This window comes from Biomphalaria glabrata, chromosome 7 (assembly GCF_947242115.1).
Source record: "Biomphalaria glabrata chromosome 7, xgBioGlab47.1, whole genome shotgun sequence".
Taxonomy (NCBI): domain Eukaryota; kingdom Metazoa; phylum Mollusca; class Gastropoda; family Planorbidae; genus Biomphalaria; species Biomphalaria glabrata.
The window spans coordinates 5,505,650-5,524,367 of record NC_074717.1 but is presented as its reverse complement, the minus strand read 5'-3'; the positions used below and the strand labels follow the sequence as shown (position 1 = coordinate 5,524,367).

Below are 18,718 nucleotides of genomic sequence, written 5' to 3'. Positions count from 1 at the left end.
AAAAGGGAAGTAAGCTTCTAATGGGGGTTCGAACGAAAATGCTGCTATCTAGGGAGTCGCCACACGGGAATACGAGAAACACTGTCTTACTATGTTTTATTAAAAGTCATTGTTTAAGTGACTTGTACTTTAGATTATTTACTTTGTATTAAACTGAAGAAAATTATTGAACGTTGAATCGCTTCATTTGTTGAATCCGCGTATGTCATATATGATTGTGGATACAATACACATCTCTCCAAAATATAACAACGGTAATTATAATGAAAGTGTACAGTACGTTGAAAAGGTTACAACAACAATGGCTTTTGTATTTCGAGCTTTTTTTTTTTTTCGGATTATACTTTTACTTACAATAACAAACAAGTTAACATTTCCACGTCCAGACCATATATCACTGTTGAGCAGCCAAAGTTATCGAGAAATTGTATATAGATGATGATCAATGGACCGCATTCACCAATCGTAAACAAACAACATTTAGCCACGTGGTTCTCTATCTCTTCTATACAAATTACGTAATACACACAGGCTGTCACGTGACAGTTTTTTTTAGCATTGTTTTATCAATATTAAAAAAACAAAGATTTACTGCTGCAGAGGTAAACGGGTTACATATATGCATGTTTTTCGTAGCCTGTTTATCAATACTATCACGTGGCTAAATGTTGCTTGTTTACGATTGGTGAATGAGGTCCATTACACTGTTCACTGTAATATTCCTAAGCTCATCAAATATAATCGTCGCACATACAGGAGCATAAGTGAGTAGTCAGAACGAGATCAGTTTTTAATGTTTATCATAAAGAACCAAGATTCTTATTTCTGAATGCACATAAATCCGAAATTGTTCCCAGTGCATGATTCCTAGTTGTACTTGAGGGATACAACAACTGTGCGAATATGAAATGGACAAAATGGAATGGTCTAAAAAAGATAGATTTAAATTAAAGTGCACTTTTGGAACAGGGATGGATTTTTTTTCTAGAAAAAAAAAGGGGGGTGGCGGCATTTTTTAAATTTCGCACGCAGGCGGCCACAACCCTTGCGACGGCCCTGATTGAAATAGTGGACACGAATAAAACCGCTGTAACAATTTTCATTGAAATTTTACAGTAGATGTATTAACTTCAGAAATTAAAATGCTAAATAATTATTGTCTAATCTTGTATGTCAAATAAAGGAGGAATGATGGGAGGGGGGGGGGGAGAAATTTGTTTTTTTTTCTGAACTTGTTGTCTGCTTCTTTTTTTTTTTTTTAAACTATAATGAAAAGTAAAAATAAGAATCATCAAAACATCGATGTAGAAACCTTAGCAGTTCTGTCTGTACACAATGTCTTGACAATAGACAATGAGAATTGTTATATTTTAATATCATGCAGCAAAAAAACAAAACAAAATACGAAACTAAATTTTTCTAAATAGAAATTGTAAAACTGTTCCGTTAGCAAACTTCTGTTTAAGATTTCCCTGTTTAAAAACATCCAGTTGTAGATCTTGACGATAAACTAATTTAAACAAAGCAATGTCAAGGTCGCTAAACTAAACTTTAATGCGACAAAACTAATTTCAAGCTAAGAAAACTTGATTCTACGAGCTGAAGAGTTCAGAAAACTGATCACAGAACTTGTTATCAACGCTTCCTTTACTTTACAGACCGGATACACCAAAGGACTTGCTATTTAAGGTTTTCCCGCCATTTCTGAAAATCTTCATTACAGAGAAATAAACTTATAGTGATTTTGCAGTAATTTAAACTTTTATTAAAATGACTCTACTCAAGTCATAACCTCATGGAAGATAAAAAAAAAAGGGATCTAAATATTTTCCTATAAATTTGACAATAGATGATTATTGTTATTACAATGTCTACAAGACAATAAATATTAATATTGACATTTTTTTTTCAGACGCATGTGATATTATAGCAGCTGTTAATGATAACATGGCGGAAACTAAGGACCAAGTTCAGCTCGATGACTCCATCTTGTTCAAAACAATAGCTTCCGGTTGTTCGTCAGAGGTTCTGAAACTTTTGAGACTGTGTGAGCAACAAACTACTCATTTTTCTACCCACGCTCTGAAATGGGCTGTTTTTGAGGCTTGTAATGAAGGCCACGCCGAATTTCTCCAGTTCCTTCTGGAAGATGGCTCGCGTTTGGAACTCAGAGACGACAACGGAAACACTCCTCTTTTGATTTGCTCCGCGAAAGGATTTTTACGAATTGTGGGTAAACTCTTGAGGCTCGGGGCTGACGTCAATGCTAAAAATAACAACGGGGATACTGCTCTGATGCTGGCTACGTCAAGTAAAGTAATTCAGTGTTTAATAGAAGACAGCCGTATACATCTAGATGAACGAAACTCGACTGGGTACACTGCTTTAATGTCAGCCATCGAGACATCTCATCTCAAGAAAGTCAAATTGTTGATCAATGCTGGAGCTAACCCAAACCAAACATCCGAGAAACACTCACAGAGTGGTTTGATTTCTTTGGATGATGCTCTTGTCAACAATTCAAATGAATGTGCTTTTGATGTGGCCAAAAGAAAGGGCTTCAGTAAACTGCTGGAGTTGCTGTATCGTGCCAAATTAGAAAACGTACATCCCTTGAAGTTGGCGGCTGTTGAAAATGATTTTGAGACATTCATGGCATTGCTTCAGCATAACTTATGCGATAGAGAGGAAACTCAAAATATTCGGCCTGACATCCTCTGTTTTATTTTTCGGAAAAGGAATCTAAGGTCATTTTTTCTCTATTCTAATAATAGGCTTATTGAAAAGCTATGTAGGCTGGGCGTAAATGTCAATAAATGTCAGTGCTGTACGATGTCACCCTTGGAGTTCATTCTTGACAATGGATATTACAAACTGACAGAAATTCTTTGTGCCCATGGTGCTAACGTCACCCACAACGATCTGCTGTACGCTCTTCGCACGAATCGCATCCAGATGATTCCACTTCTGATAAAGCACGGGGCACCTGTCAATCGCTATGACCAACGTGGCCGCTGGATTTACGACGGTTCGGCTCTGGATATAGCTTTGGAAAAGTCTTTAATAAGTACAGCCAGCCTCCTTTTGGACCACGGTGCTGCTCTCGACCCTTTTTGGGCAGTGTTAAAAGCTTTGAGAAGCAAGAACTCAATGACGGTAAACTTCCTCATGAAGGAGTGTGTTGAAGTGAACAAACCAGAAACTTTGATACGAGTTGTCAAGCTAGAAGACATTCAGCTCATTCAGCTTCTGCTAGACGCAGGGGTGGACATTGACGGGGTCCACGACAATAAGACTCCTTTAATGAGCACTATCCACATCAAAATTATAAACTTTTTATTAAGCAAAGGAGCCAATGTCAACTTCAAAACAAACACAACACCTTTGATCAACGCAATCTCATGGGATTATTTAGCCGCTGACCAAAGACTTAATCCGAAAGAGATGGAGGAACAACTGTTACTTAGTATAGAGACCTTTCTAAAGTACGGTGCGAATTTAGAAGACACAGATGTGAATGGGTTTACGCCTTTGACAGCATCTGTTCAAAGTAGCCTTGGCGTAGCGGTTCTCAAATATTTGCTTGAGAAGGGAGCAGACGTGAACAGAAGAAACAAAAATGGTTTGACAGCGCTGCACATTGCAGTGATGACGAAACAATTTGATTGTGCGGAGACTCTCTTGAAATACGGCGCTGACGTGAATCTGAACTGTTATCTGACAGCTGGTTCGGGTCAAGATGACATGCGAGAGAAGTCTGCTTTGTCTATAGTACTTGACCAATGGCTCCCCAGTGAATATGTTCAGCAAATGGCTTCAATACTAATAGACCAAGGTGCTAGTACAGAATTAGTCAGACGAGACATCATTCATCGACTCATCGCTGCTGGTAATGATGGCGTACTGATACAGAAATTAATGAAGTCTGGGATTTATCCAAAAGATATAATTGTTAAGAATAGCCTCTGGCTTGAGACTTCTGTATCGCCACTCGCCTTTTCCCTTATTCTACATAGACTGGACTTCGCACAATATTTTATCGAGAACTGGTATTTAACGGGCTCAGACGTCAAAATTTTATCAAGAAATAAACACGTCCTTAGATGCTTGAAACTACGGAAATCCAAAGCTCTCCCGTATCTGAAGCAAGTTTCCCGTCAGCCTATGAAATTGGAGCTTTTGTGCTTCATTAAAGTCTCGTCTGCTTTAGGTTCAGACCAGGGCAGACGACAAAGGGTACATCACTCTGAACTCCCAGTGGTATTGCAGAACCAGCTCTTATTCTCAAACCTCAAGCATAGAGTCCATGGGATCCGGCGATCAGTGACTAGTAAATTTTATTATAGATGGTTTTTACAAACAATTTAAATGGGAAGATGTCATTGTCAGAGTCCTTTACTCAGATATTTCCTTAGCCTTGGATATATATATATATTTATTGTGTCAATTAGGTGACGTCTATGTAGATGGCAATTGTAGTAGTTGGTATCAATTTCTTAGGGTTTCTCTTAGTAGTTGGTATCAATTTCTTAGGGTTTCTCTTAGTAGTTGGTATCAATTTCTTAGGGTTTCTCTTAGTATTTGGTATCAATTTCTTAGGGTTTCTCTTAGTAGTTGGTATCAATTTCTTAGGGTTTCTCTTAGTAGTTGGTATCAATTTCTTAGGGTTTCTCTTAGTAGTTGGTATCAATTTCTTAGGGTTTCTCTTAGTAGTTGGTATCAATTTCTTAGGGTTTGACCAATGTTCTAAGTTTAATACCTGTCTAGCGCCGTTAAGAGAAAAACGTTAGTAGTTTTTGTACATTTGTAATTAGCTATTAAGCAAGTCATTTTTAAATTTGCTATCACTATAATGTTATGTGAACTATTACACAATCAATTCATCATTCATCAATGTGACTTATCATTCACGTTCACTGTTTGTAAATGTGTGTTTGTGTTTTACATTATTTTCTTAATTAAACGCTTGTATATGAGTGTTAATTAGGAGGCATATTGAAAGAGGTCTTTGAAAAAGCAATTGAAATGAAAAATTGTCATTGTCAGAGTCTACAAATGTAAGAGATTTCCTTACCTTTGGAATCGATTCTAGACATATCATATCTCAATGAATACTTTTATAGTGTTAATTATGTCACATCTGTGTAGATTGTAATCGTAGTTTTTGGTATCGTTATTTTAGGCTTTGGTTAACCTCCTAAGTTTAAGACCTGTCTAGCGCCATTATTTGTATCTTTTCTCAGGGCGTATGCTATAAATATTATATATAAATAAGTTTCTTGACCAGTACAGTTTTATCCAGTTATTGGGTGGTAACACTTACAATTGACCTTTTTATCACAGCCCAAGGAAAAATTATTTGAAGTAGAATTACGATTTAATATCTATATTCAGGCATGTTTTTTTATTCGTGTATTGTTAATTTTGTAAATTTATAAAAGCTAAACTACAACATGAAATAAACGCAAAAATAGTATGTTGATTAATTCATGACGATAGCAATCGTGCAAATAAATATATATAAGCGTAAAGTTTATAGAGCTGTACTTCTATGTCTGTAGTTAATGTTAATTTTCAAAAGCCGCTCATTTGTAAAAAAAAAATGGTATTATCTATTTCAGTTATACGAGAATGCACATGTGGTAATTAATGTTGTCAGTGCCAATTATGTGTCGATTTTTATGTTATGGATTTGCTTGACAACGCAATGCTTATTTTCGTTTGTGTCTATTCAACGGCACAAACTTAATTGATTGCCGTGGAAAGTTGAAATGATTAAAACAGACTACAGAAACTTGTGTAATCTTTTCTTTCTTTTTACTCACTCCTACAGACACATTAATTTAATAATTCACAACACAGCATTACTTTGACATATACTTATGTAAGTTCATGGAAGTGATATAGCCACAAATTAACAACACTTGATACAACTAAACAACTAAACCTCCGTATTTTCTAAATTTAAATTCTACGTTCACTATTATTGGACTAAATTTCTTCACAAAATAAAGGACTCATAACAACTTATGCACCCCCAACCACTCAAAGGCCATGAATAGTTCCCCCTATTCATACCATATTAAATCGTCTCTTTCAGAATGCTAGGAACTTCTATCCCAGATATTTCCCTTAGCCACCATCTTTGTAATAAACACACTAAAACAGTGATTCCCAAAGTGGTCTATATAGGGGTTTACGGAAGTGAAAAAATAAATTGGGGATCTATGACCTGTAAATGGGGGTCTACGACAGTAAATGTTGAGACTTAAAATTTCTATTCCCATTAATGATTTCCACCTTAGTTAATCCTTTGAATTGTAACCCTGTTGGTTGATGAATTTTTTTAGTTTAAAATTTTAACATCTTGTTATTAATTGCTTAATTTTGTTTAAATCAAAGCATAGACTATATATATAGTCCAAGATGAAAGTGATATTGTACACGGCCTAAAAAGAATTGTTGAAAGTAGAATGAAAGTACAAGAATCACAAAAGCACCAGGAGAGGACCAAATCACAGCAGAACTAATTAAATATGGAGGGAAAGACTTACATTTCCAAATACACAGACTAATATCAAGAATTTGGGAAGAAGAAGTAATACCAACAGAATGGGAAACAGCTCTTATAACCCCAATACACAAAAAAGGATCCAAGTTAAAGTGCTGTAATTACAGAGGAATCTCTCTACTAAATGTGACTTATAAGATCCTGTCTAGGCTTATAACTAAGAGCCTTGGAAAATACTCAGAAGAAATCTTAAGTGACTACCAATGTGGTTTCAGACCCAACAAATCCACAACCGATCACATCTTCATACTAAGATGTATACTTAAAAAACGCCGTGAATACAACATACCAATCTACCAACTCTTTATATACTATAAAATAGCTTATGACAGTATCAGAAGGAAATACCTATATGACACACTACAGGATTTTGGAATACCGAACAAGCTGACAAGACTTATACATATGACATTAAACAACTCAAAAAGTAAAGTCATAATACAAGGAGAACACTCACAAGAATTTAGATTAAACGAGGATTAAGACAAGGTGACTCACTTTCCTGCATGCTTTTCAATTTAACACTGGAGAGAGTTATAAGAAATATATATATATATATATATATATATATATAAACACGAGGGGAACTATTACTAACTACTTCAGGAGAGAAAAAATAAATTGGACCACAACCAACACGGACAATATACAGCCAACCTCTACAATACCTTGCTAATGCTGATGACATTGCCTTATTGGGTAAAGAAACTTCTGACATTTCTAGAGCTTTCACACAACTAGAAGAAGCTTCTCGACCAGCAGGACTTGAGGTCAATGACAGCCAAACCAAGTACATCGCAATGACAAGAGACAATCAAACAGAGGGACAACATATCAAAATCAAAGAGCACGAATTCTAAAATGTCCAAACTTTCAAATATGACTTACTAACAGAAATAAAGGAAAGAATAGCAGGAGGCAACAGAGCATTTTATAGCACCCACCATTTACTTAAGAGCAAAACAAAATCCAGGAAGACCAAGAAAATAATATACAAAACCATAATAAGACCAGCAGCAATGTATGGAAGTGAGACCTGGACACTGACTAAGACATCTGAAAATGTACTTAATACTTGGGAACGAAAAATTCTTAGGAAAATCTATGGTGCCATACAGGATGAAACAGGGTGGAGGACACGCACTAACCATGAGTTATTGTATGAAGACCCACCAATAGTGAACGAAATAAAAAAGAACAGACTACGTTGGGCAGGTCACCTTGAAAGAATGTCAGACAACAGAGGTGCGAAAATTGTTTACAGGCAAAAAACCAAAAGGCAGGCGACCCAAAGGCAGACCCCGAATGCGATGGATTGATGATGTGGAGTCAGATCTGCAACAGCTTGGGGTTAGGGCGTGGAGACGAAAGGCCCAGGAGAGATCTGAATGGAAGGATGTGTTGATGAAGGCCAGAGCACTCCATGGGCTGTAGCGCCACTGGGATGGATGGATAGTATGAAAGTACTGTGTTGGTCATTAGAAATTTGGCTTCATTCCTTCCTTGTCGAACAAACCATTGCTTTTGTTCTTTTCATGTAGCAAAGTTTTAAGTCGCAATGCAACCATCTAAGCAAGAGCATCATTTGAGACAAATTCTTACATAATTAAATAGATTGAGATTTGAAATACTTTCCAACACTTCAGAAGTTCAGAATAGAGCCACAGTAGAAAAATATTTGATTAAACATCATTTGTAAGTGTCTTACAATATTTTTACTTAGGCCTATATTTAATTACAGAAAACTGCAAACTATAAACAGCTATATGACGAGGTTTTAAAACATATCCTACACATTCATATATCAGATATCATAATTTAAAAAAAAAACTCCTCTAATCAACAATAAAGCTCAAAGGTAGAATGGTAAAATGAGTGAGAACACTGAATTATTCTATTGATTCTATTCTTATTACTGCAAACGACATACTTCTAAAAAAAAAAAGCTGGACTAGTTAACCTTGCCCGATAATATTGTGTTATTAGTATCATAAATTCTTTTTGTTATGAATAAAAAAATCCATAAAGTAATGCTCTTTGCCTGAAACTTTGATCAACGGACCTCCTTCACCAATCGTAAACAAACAACATTTAGTCACGTGATTCTCTTTCTTCTATACAAATTACCTAATACAAAATTTATTATCAAACTTGCCCACCAGTAAAGCGTTATTATTTATTTTGCTTAGTTAATTCATGTAATGTGTATTAAATTATAATATACACCATTTAAATTAGACTTTTATCAATAAATATATATGGCCTAGATACCAGTGAGAAAAACACATTTGAAACGCAGAGGGTCTACGGAAAACTGAAAAGCATGTCAAGGGGTCTACAAGACAAAAAGTTTGGGAACCACTGCACTAAAACAACAAGAGTCTCAACACATTGATTTTAATTGTCTTTTATTCGTCTCGTTTACTCCAGAATATGACCCACTGTTACACCCAGTCTGACTTACACACGTTCTTCGCTGTTCACTCAACCATGTACATTGAAGCCCAACTGGTCATTTTATACACAGGCACACACAGTACACTAGTAGCCACTCAAAACACATACACTTACAATCAGTCTGTTAGAAACTGATGTTTGCGACTTTTTTCTTGAGATCTTGCTCTGATTGGTCAATTATAATTAGCACGTGCTTACTCTGTATCTGTTTACCTGATACTTTTCTAGAAAAGAGTAGAATGATGTCACTTAATTCACTATATCGATTCGCGACACGGAACACTAACAAATACAAAGCCAAAGTTATCACGTGCTCTGGAAAAGTTACTGACAACATTCTGCTGTTCATTTTGGAGCTGGCATTAACAGAAGTGGGTAGTAAACATCAGGTCCCAAAATTTTTTTTTTTTTTTTTTTTTAATATTTATTTGGCTTTGCAGCACTTTACACCCTGGCAAAGCCCGCGAATCCACTGACCTCAAACTATATCGACACTTGTCGTTCCTTTGTGGAGAGGAGGGTGGGGTGGGGGGAGGATTTGCAGGCGACATCGTCTCGACCAAAGCTAATGTGCGTATACCAGAGAGACTAAACCCCTATGGGCTTGCGACGAGTATCTGGTCACGTGATCTAAAGGGATGTGATCACAGGTAGTAATGAATCTGCAAACGAGAGTCCACGTATTTACCTCCCTTTAAAAGGACGAGTCCTCAAAAAGTTTCCCGTAAGATTTTTCATCACGCATCGCCCCCTAAGATTATATGACCTAATAATAATTTGGATTGTCAGAGTAACATTTAAGATGAACTATTTTTGACCTCATGGTAGATAGAAATGAGATCTAGCAGATGTATGACTATCAAGTAATTATACAATAAAATTATACAATAAATTACAATTTCTATCTAGCCAGCAAAAATGTCAATTTAATGTTTAACTATATTTCCAAGCATTCAATTTAAATTATAAGAATTTAAAGATGTAATGCTATTAACAACTGTAATTCCACCGATGAAGCCAACATGCCACGGGAAGTGGGGAGGGGGGGGGGGAGCGGAAGGGTGACATAAAATAAAACTTGGTTAAAATATTTATGAGTAGCTTATATTGTATAGATCAGTGATGCATAACCTAGTTCGACCTGCGGGCCATTTTAATTTCCGACACTCATGTCGCGGGCAAAATTAATGAAAAGATAGAAAAACGAAATGGAATTCCCCTGAGACTAGACCTACAAGAAGTTCGTGGATCTAGGACTTACATTAATTCATGATCTATTTGAAGTATATTTTTACGCGCCCCGACAATGGCTTCATTTCTCTACTTAAACTGTGAGCAACATTGCAGCTAGCTTTACAAATAAAATATGTTGGTTTATTATCATGTTCCACAAAAAAGTAAAGATCCGTTCACTTTCCCTAGTAGTTTCTACATTCAGAGTCCCATTTCATAAACACACAAATGTTAAAGGTCATGAAACCAATTCATCAGAGAAAACTGAAAGCCCTAACGTAGGTAAAGATACATTTTTTCATTATTTTCTTTTTGAAAGTCGATTTTCTAAATTTTGTGCCGACATTTCATCGGGTCGGATTAAACGAAATCGCGGGCCGGATGTGGCCCTCGAGCCAAATTTCGAGCATCACTGATATAGATATTTAACTAATTTTGTTCATAAACTGTGTTTTCTGCACAAATATTGGAAGCTCCTCCCCCACTTCAAAAGTGGGGAGAATGTTGTAGAGGCTACCCACCCCCACCCCACCGAAAAGACCAACATACCAGAAAGAAATATGTAAAAATAGAAATTATTAGCATTACACATCGGCGATACGCCTATTGATTTGGTCCCAGGTCATATATTGTTTATTTTTCTGAAAAATTCGGTTGGTCGAATGGGGGAGGAGTGGTCACCACTCCCCCCCCCTCCGTTTTTTTTTATCTTCCAATGGTTTGTTCTTAACTCTAAGTGAATTGTCAAAAAAAAGATTATTTTTCAAAATCTTTACATCCATACTTTTGCACATCAAAGCGCTAGACAATGAGGCAAACGCAGGGAAAAAAAATGCCGACAACTCTGTTTAGCGTCGTCATTGAACGCAGCATTAACGCGCACACACAGTTCCATGGCATCGCTACATGCCGAACACAGAATTACACGATCACCATTCCAATCATTCCATCTCCAGACCCAATGACCACTGTCCACCCAGACGCAAGTGAAACATCAGAGCTTATAGAGTTTCCATCGAGATCTACAGAAGTAAGTTTGATTTTCAATCAATTTAAATCTAGGTCTGGGAATCTATTATACATAATATATTATATAGAATCTATCTACTTTAGTCACTTTAGAAAGTTTAGTTAGATCTAGATCTAATATAGATGTCTAAGATGTAATTCGACTCCCAGTTCGGCATAGGATTTCTTTGATTGGTTCCCGATCTCTATAACTGCCTCCTAAAATCTGTCTTAGCCATCTTTGTTGAACCACATTTAGGCTCTTTCAATTTCGGCAGGTGACTATTCACTGCACTTTAGTGATGGAGACCAGCCACTGGTAGAAATGTGTAACCTCTCTTGATTACGCTATTCGAATTAGATGGCTGTTGTTTGCTTTAGATATTATATCAAAAATGGAAGTTTTATCGTAAAAAATAATCTGTTGGGGGTGGGGGAGAGGGTTTAAACTAAACAATCTCAAGAGTTTTTTGTTGTTGTTTTTTTTAAATTAGAATTTAAATTTAGAATAATATTGAAGAGAGAGATTTTCAACCTCAAAACTCTCTGTAGGGGGATTTTTAACTCAAAACCAACTGGACAGGTTTTTAAACTGTAATTTAAATATAGATCTAGATCTGGGAATCTAGACTAAATCAAGATCTAGATCTATATCTACAGAAATAAGTTTGATTCTAAATCTTAATTATGTTAAAATCCTGAACTTTAATTCTATGATATGATGAATTTTTATGATCTAGATAAACCACAAAGCTCTTTTGTCCGTAGTGCATTATACATATATGTTAAATATGGAACCGGTTCTTAGAACTAGCCAAGGAAACTAATGACTAATTTAAGTCTTTTAACGTGCACGACTTGATTAAAACATAGGTACTAGTTAAAGTAGTTCTTTTGACGATACCTCTATTCAATTTGTAACTTCGTGGAAACTTTAAAAAACCTAAAACGTGGACGCGATTCTCTAAAGATTTTCCTAGAAATTTGACCATTGCTGTATATCGTTGGGACCAACATTACCAGCACGTTTGGTGTCACAGGGAAAATTGTATTTGACCGTTATACTTTTGCAAAATTCAAAAAAATAAATACATTTGAATTAGACTAGAGAAAGAGAAAATATTGATCTTGAATGGACTCTAAGTCTTCGGGTATTTCAGCATTCATTCAAAAGTCTAATAAATTAATGTGCAGGTAAAGGCGCTCATTCAACACAACTCTGCTCGAGTCGGGATTCGAACTCAAACCCCCCTCTTGTTAGGTATTCAAGCCATAGTCAAGCGGTTCGGGACTCTCAGCCAAACATCTCACATGTTGATTACAAGGGTCTCCATATTTCAAATAGCATAGGGGCCTTACATGTCTAAATACGGTCCTGACCAGTTCAACACCAAAGTAGCCTAGCTTTAGCGAATTGGGAAAAGCGCTGCTTGGATAATACGGCAAACGGCATTGTGGGATTTGGCGTCTGCTCTCCTGTGCACAATTAACAGACAACAATCGATTTCAAGATGTATCGTTTCAAAACTTGTATCGATTATCTTGCCTTTTGTCAGTTATCTTCTCAAAACGCATCAAATCTACACTGTGTTTGTTAATTGTGTTATATCTGTGGTATCGAATCTTGTTCGGCATGGGGACCAGTATATATATTTCCGACACTTTTGTCACAAGTAACATCGGACCCGCTGCAGTATGGGCATCTTTCTATAAATGCAGTTCTTATTCTTATTAGACACTATGACTTCTTATTCTTTATCAAACACTAAGACTTTATATTCTTATCAAACACTAGGACTTTATATTCTTATCAAACACTAGGACTTTATATTCTTATCAAACACTAGGACTTATATTCTTATCAAACACTTGGACTTTATATTCTTATCAAACACTAGGACTTTATATTCTTATCAAACACTAGGACTTTATATTCTTATCAAACACTAGGACTTTATATTCTTATCCAACACTAGGACTTATATTCTTATCAAACACTAGGACTTTATATTCTAATCAAACACTAGGACTTCTTATTCTTAACAAACACTATGACCTGTGGCCATTGTTGTTGTTTTTTTTGTGTGTTTTTTTTTTTACATTTTGTATGTCCTGAATTGAGGACTTCGTTATTTTCTAGGTACTAGCTTTGTCCCCTTCGTATTCCGAAATAAAGATGTCCAAAAATAAGTCCAAGGGCAAGAAGAACAAGAAGGCCAGGTCAAGGACATCCAAGGTCACCGAAAGCATTGCGCCAACAGAAGCTAACAGCCCAACCGACGACAGCCCAGCAGGGACCAGCAGGCAGTCGATAGCATCAGCAGACGATCTTTTCACCAGACTTCCTAGACTAAAATCAAAAATTAGAATCAACATTCACGAGGAACGTAGCCAGCCAATTTTTGAAGTAATTTCACGCCTTAGATTTACTGTTCAGCTGACAACTCTTCTACTGACTCAAATGTCTAGATCACTAACTTCATTAGCTAATTAATAACATATTACCTACATTTCTCTTCTACATACTTAAACTCTTAACATTTCTCTGCTACATACTTAAACTCTTAACATTTCTCTGCTACATACTTAAACTCTTAACATTTCTCTGCTACATACTTAAACTCTTAACATTTCTCTGCTACATACTTAAACTCTTAACATTTCTCTGCTACATACTTAAACTCTTAACATTTCTCTGCTACATACTTAAACTCTTAACATTTCTCTGCTACATACTTAAACTCTTAACATTTCTCTTCTACATACTTAAACTCTTAACATTTCTCTTCTACATACTTAAACTCTTAACATTTCTCTTCTACATACTTAAACTCTTAACATTTCTCTTCTACATACTTAAACTCTTAACATTTCTCTGCTACATACTTAAACTCTTAACATTTCTCTTCTACATACTTAAACTCTTAACATTTCTCTTCTACATACTTAAACTCTCAACATTTCTCTGCTACATACTTAAACTCTTAACATTTCTCTTCTACATACTTAAACTCTTAACATTTCTCTTCTACATACTTAAACTCTTAACATTTCTCTTCTACATACTTAAACTCTTAACATTTCTCTTTTTAAATGATCTGTCGCGCCACTACGCCATACCCGATTAAACACCAACTTCTACGCGTCTTGCTATCTTATTTTATCTTATCTTATCTTATATAATACAGACGTTACTTCAAAAAAAAAAAGATGATGATTACGTCCTACGCGTCATGCATTTAGTCATGCATATTAACCAATGACCTAAATTCTGCCAAGTCACTGTTTTTTTCTGGCTGGCTCAGGCAACCCATTCCATGCTCTTATAGCACTAGGGAAGAAGGAGCATTTGTACAAATTTGTCCTAGCATATGGAACGAGGAATGTGCCTTTAAATATGCCTTGCTATTGTGTCATTACATACTTTCCTTTTTAAATGATCTGTCGCGTCACTACGGAAATACCCGATTAAACCCCCAACTTCTGCGCGTCTAGCTATTGTGTCATTACATACTTTCATTTTTAAATGATCTGTCGCGTCACTACGGAAATACCCGATTAAACTCCCACTTCTGCGCGTCTTGCTATTGTGTTATTACAACACTTAGAAACCTATCACGATAAAAACTTAAATGTGTCAACCATTAAATCTGTCTTCTATTTCATATCTCTAGTTGTTCCTGCTGGCTGTGATGGTCCTCTTCCTCTTCGTCGTCTGCTCTAACATCGTTGCACGACATGTAAGTTAGTAACAAACAATACAAACTACTTATTATTATGTTGATACTGCGTAGATTCCATAGTCCGCCATATGTCTAGACTTTCATATAATGACGTGGCATGATGGGATTATGAGCCATTTCTTTAGAGGGGAGAGGATTCATAAAACGAAGAGGCTGAAATCGCTTGGACGTGGCTTGGCCACCTATGAAATGGGCTCGAGGATCGACACCTTACTCGGGCAGAGTTGAGTTTACTGAGCGCCTAAAGGCAGCACAGAAAACCTTCTCACAGATACCACCACTGGTCTACACAAGAGATTGGAACAAATCGCTCTGAGCATGCTATAAACATGACATTAGCGCTATATTAAAGTAATTTCAAAAACATTGCTGAGATGAAATTATCTATCTATATATATATAATTCTCTTCTTCCCTCAAAAGTTTAAACGAGTAGTAAGGAGTAAAGGAAAGATCACTCTCTTATTTCTCTGTTACGGTCGTAGCGCAGCATGGTGTGAATGAAAATGGTGCGAATGTGGCCATTGAATGGAAGTGGGATTCAAAAGGTGGAAGCCGGAAGGGATGGATAGGAAGAGAGTTGGGAAATAGGATGTGTACGTCATTTGTGATCATATTCAAGTATTTTTAGATTAACACTGCGGGCGCATAGGTTGCAGTGGCCTAAGTCCGGCCCTGCAAAATAGCGGTGTTAAAACGTTAAGTAAAATTGTTTATAACTGTGGGTGTAACTTTATGTTAGAAGTTGTTCAAAATAGTTCTCTTTTTAATTACTTTACTCTTTTTTTGTTAATCTCACTGGGTTTTTTTTTTTTGTTGTTGTTGTTTTTTCTCTTGTATTCTTTCTCTTCCTTTCTCTTTTCTTTCTGTCTCATTTACTCAATCGCTCTTTCTCTCATTCAGTCTCTCTTTATCTCTCTTTTTTTTTTCTTTCTTTTTTCTCTCTTTCTCTTTTCTTTTTCTTTTTTCTTTATTAATGTTCTTCTTTCTCTCTGTTTTTTTATACTTCCTTTTCTCCTTCTCTCATTCTTTTTATCTTTCTCTCCCTCTCTGTCGTTCTCTTTTTTTTTCTGTTTCCTCTCTTTCTTTCTTTATATCTCTTACTTTCCTTCTTTTTCTAAATCTCTCTTTCTCGTTGTCTCCTATATGTCCCATATGTCTCTCTATCTATATATTACTACGGCTTACTATATATATATAATGTTATATCTAAAATGTATTTTCAGTCCAGTACTGTGACTCAGATGGTCAACATTGTGGTGCTTCATGTTGATGTTGACATGTGCAAGTAAGTCAGTGAGTCAGTAGGTCAGCAAACATTTAACAAACATCTGACAAACATTTGACAATCATCTGACAAACATTTGACAATCATCTGACAAACATTTGACAATCATCTGACAAACATTTGACAAACATTTGACAAACATCTGACAAACATTTGACAAACATTTGACAAACATTTGACAAACATCTGACAAACATCTGACAAACATCTGACAAACATTTGACAAACATCTGACAAACATATGACAAACATCTGACAATCATCTGACAAACATCTGACAAACATTTGACAAACACATGATTTTCATTAGTCTTTGAATAGCACTCCAAAATGTTTGCATTTATTTTTAAGCTAAATAGCATACGTTAAGCGTAAGTGATTTCATTTCAAGTAATGCACTCATTCTTAGGGAATCGAAGACAAGCGTTTTATATAGAGTCTATTTCAATCATGGCTGCCTGGTCGTGCGGTCGTGCGGTTTGCACGCTGGACTGTCGTTCAGATTTATCGATGGTCCCGGGTTCAAACCCTGCCCGCTCCCATCCCCCGTCGTCCTGCGGGAGGTTTGGACTAGGAAGTAATTATCTTCAACTCTGAAGGAACATCCGAAACATGTAAAACAAACAAACAAAACAAATCAATTGAACATAAGTCTAGTTTATAGATACAAGTCAAGTTTAGATGACATAAATTAAGTGTACGTAAGTCAAGTTTAGATGACTCAAATCCAGTGTACGTAAGTCAAGTTTAGATGACTCAAATCCAGTGTACCTAAGTCAAGTTTAGATGACTCAAATCTAGTATACATAAGTCAGGTTTAGATGACTTAAATCCAGTGTACCTAAGTCAAGTTTAAATGACTTAAAGTACAATTTTGGCCCTTAGTCAGTTCAACAGTTGGGGCACCACAAATGATCTGTCTACCGTCTTTCTCCATGCCCCTGTGTCTTTTACCTTGAATAAAATCTTTTTCAATGTCAGGCCCGTCCATTCTTTTATGTTGTCTTCCCATCGTTTTCTTTGTCAGCCACTTTTTCTTTTTCCTGGTAATGTTCCTTGAAGGAAGACCTTGGCGAGCCCTGAGAACCTTGTGATATGGCCATAAAATGAAGTTTGCATTAAGTCAAATTTTACTAATTGATATTATAATGATGTTTCTTTTTTTTTTTTTTCAGCGAAACCTTTCCATCTATCCTGTATCCTTGAGTCCAGCTAGAGTATCCTGTATCCTTGAGTCCAGCAAGATTATCCTGTATCCTTGAGTCCAGCTAGAGTTCACCAGTTAACTGAAAAGACCAACTGCTTACCAAGAAATCTTCGTATCAACATTTACAACCAACGTCCGTGTTGAAACATTTAAAAAAAAAATATGTAGACTAGACAACGTCAAATTTTTCTGGATTCGGCCATGAGAAGTGAACTAGACTTGACAGGGTCTGCTTTAAGTGTAGACCGACAGGAGCGTTGACTAAGGGAGACGACGTGTCTGTCATCTATTGAATGGGACAATTGACATTACTGATGGCGCAATGCAAAAATATCAACCGTAACAAGGAAACAAACACAACACAACGAAACAATTAAAATAAAACAAGTACAATTACTCGAATGTTTTCAATTCTTTCTTTCTTATTTTTTTTTAATCTTTTTTAAAAATTAAATACAATGAAAGATTCACGTGCAATGCGGGCGATAATTAACATTTAAATAGCGGCGATGTTGTGTGAACACTGCCCAAAGAGTTGTAGCTGACATCTTCCAGATTTGAGACTTCGCGAAGAGTTAGACCGTACTTTTGATGCAGAGACGATAATGTAGAAAGGTCACGGCTTCACGGGAGAAATATTAAAAGCAAAGATTATATGTAAGATAAAATAGTAAACATTTTAACTCTTTCAATCCAGATGTTATAAGTAAACATTTTAACGCTTTTCAATCCGGATGTTATAAGTAAACATTTTAACTCTTTCAATCCAGATGTTATAAATAAACATTTTAACTCTTTCAATCCGGATGTTATAAGTAAACATATTAACTTTTTCAATCCGGATGTTATAAGTAAACATTTTAACTCTTTCAATCCGGATGTTATAAGTAAACACTTTTAACTCTTTCAATCCGGATGTTCTAATTCTTACTTCCCCCACCCACCTCTCATCCATTGATTCTTTGCATTCTTCCCACTGTTCAGTTGTCTTCCTTTTACTCAAGCAGAAATAAGCGTCCCCTTCTGAATCACGTGACAATCAGACGACAATCTAGGTCTGTTGGTTACAGTGTCTCTTGTTTTCACAACTAAGACTAAAAAAAAAAAAACAACTTCCTAGTCACTTCCTTGTCACTTCCCGGTCACCTTTAGGCTTGAGGCGTGTCTTAAAGCTTAAACAAGAAAAGCATTTTAAAAATTTTGTAAGGGGGA

At 36.0% G+C, this 18,718-nt stretch overlaps 2 protein-coding genes across 3 annotated transcripts; both read left to right on the top strand.

The window, feature by feature from the left end:
• Window positions 1–1,924: 1,924 nt before the first annotated feature.
• LOC106079793 (ankyrin-3-like) lies at window positions 1,925–4,465 on the top strand. Its single transcript, XM_013240999.2, has one exon. It carries the CDS (start codon window positions 1,948–1,950, stop codon window positions 4,366–4,368), a length of 2,421 nt encoding a protein of 806 aa, XP_013096453.2. The 5' UTR covers window positions 1,925–1,947; the 3' UTR covers window positions 4,369–4,465.
• Window positions 4,466–11,126: 6,661 nt separating this feature from the next.
• LOC106079789 (uncharacterized) lies at window positions 11,127–17,902 on the top strand. Of its 2 annotated transcripts, none has more exons than XM_013240995.2 (5): window positions 11,127–11,291; window positions 13,446–13,676; window positions 14,944–15,009; window positions 16,238–16,299; window positions 17,475–17,902. In XM_013240995.2, the coding sequence occupies exons 1-5, from the start codon at window positions 11,223–11,225 to the stop codon at window positions 17,503–17,505; spliced, it is 459 nt and encodes a 152-aa protein (XP_013096449.2). In that variant the 5' UTR covers window positions 11,127–11,222; the 3' UTR covers window positions 17,506–17,902. The 2 variants fall into 2 exon arrangements, with proteins under 2 accessions (XP_013096449.2, XP_013096448.2); XM_013240994.2 differs by having other exon boundaries at window positions 11,128–11,291; window positions 13,410–13,676.
• Window positions 17,903–18,718: the final 816 nt, after the last annotated feature.

Bases quoted from the DNA above. Each gene is read 5' to 3' on its own strand.
- LOC106079793 (XM_013240999.2), top strand. From the start codon at position 1,948: ATGGCGGAAACTAAGGACCAAGTTCAGCTCGATGACTCCATCTTGTTC.
- LOC106079789 (XM_013240994.2), top strand. From the start codon at position 11,223: ATGACCACTGTCCACCCAGACGCAAGTGAAACATCAGAGCTTATAGAG. The intron at 11,292-13,409 runs GTAAGTTTGATT...GTTATTTTCTAG, and splicing joins TTCCATCGAGATCTACAGAA to GTACTAGCTTTGTCCCCTTC. The intron at 16,300-17,474 runs GTAAGTCAGTGA...TTTTTTTTTCAG, and splicing joins GTTGATGTTGACATGTGCAA to CGAAACCTTTCCATCTATCC.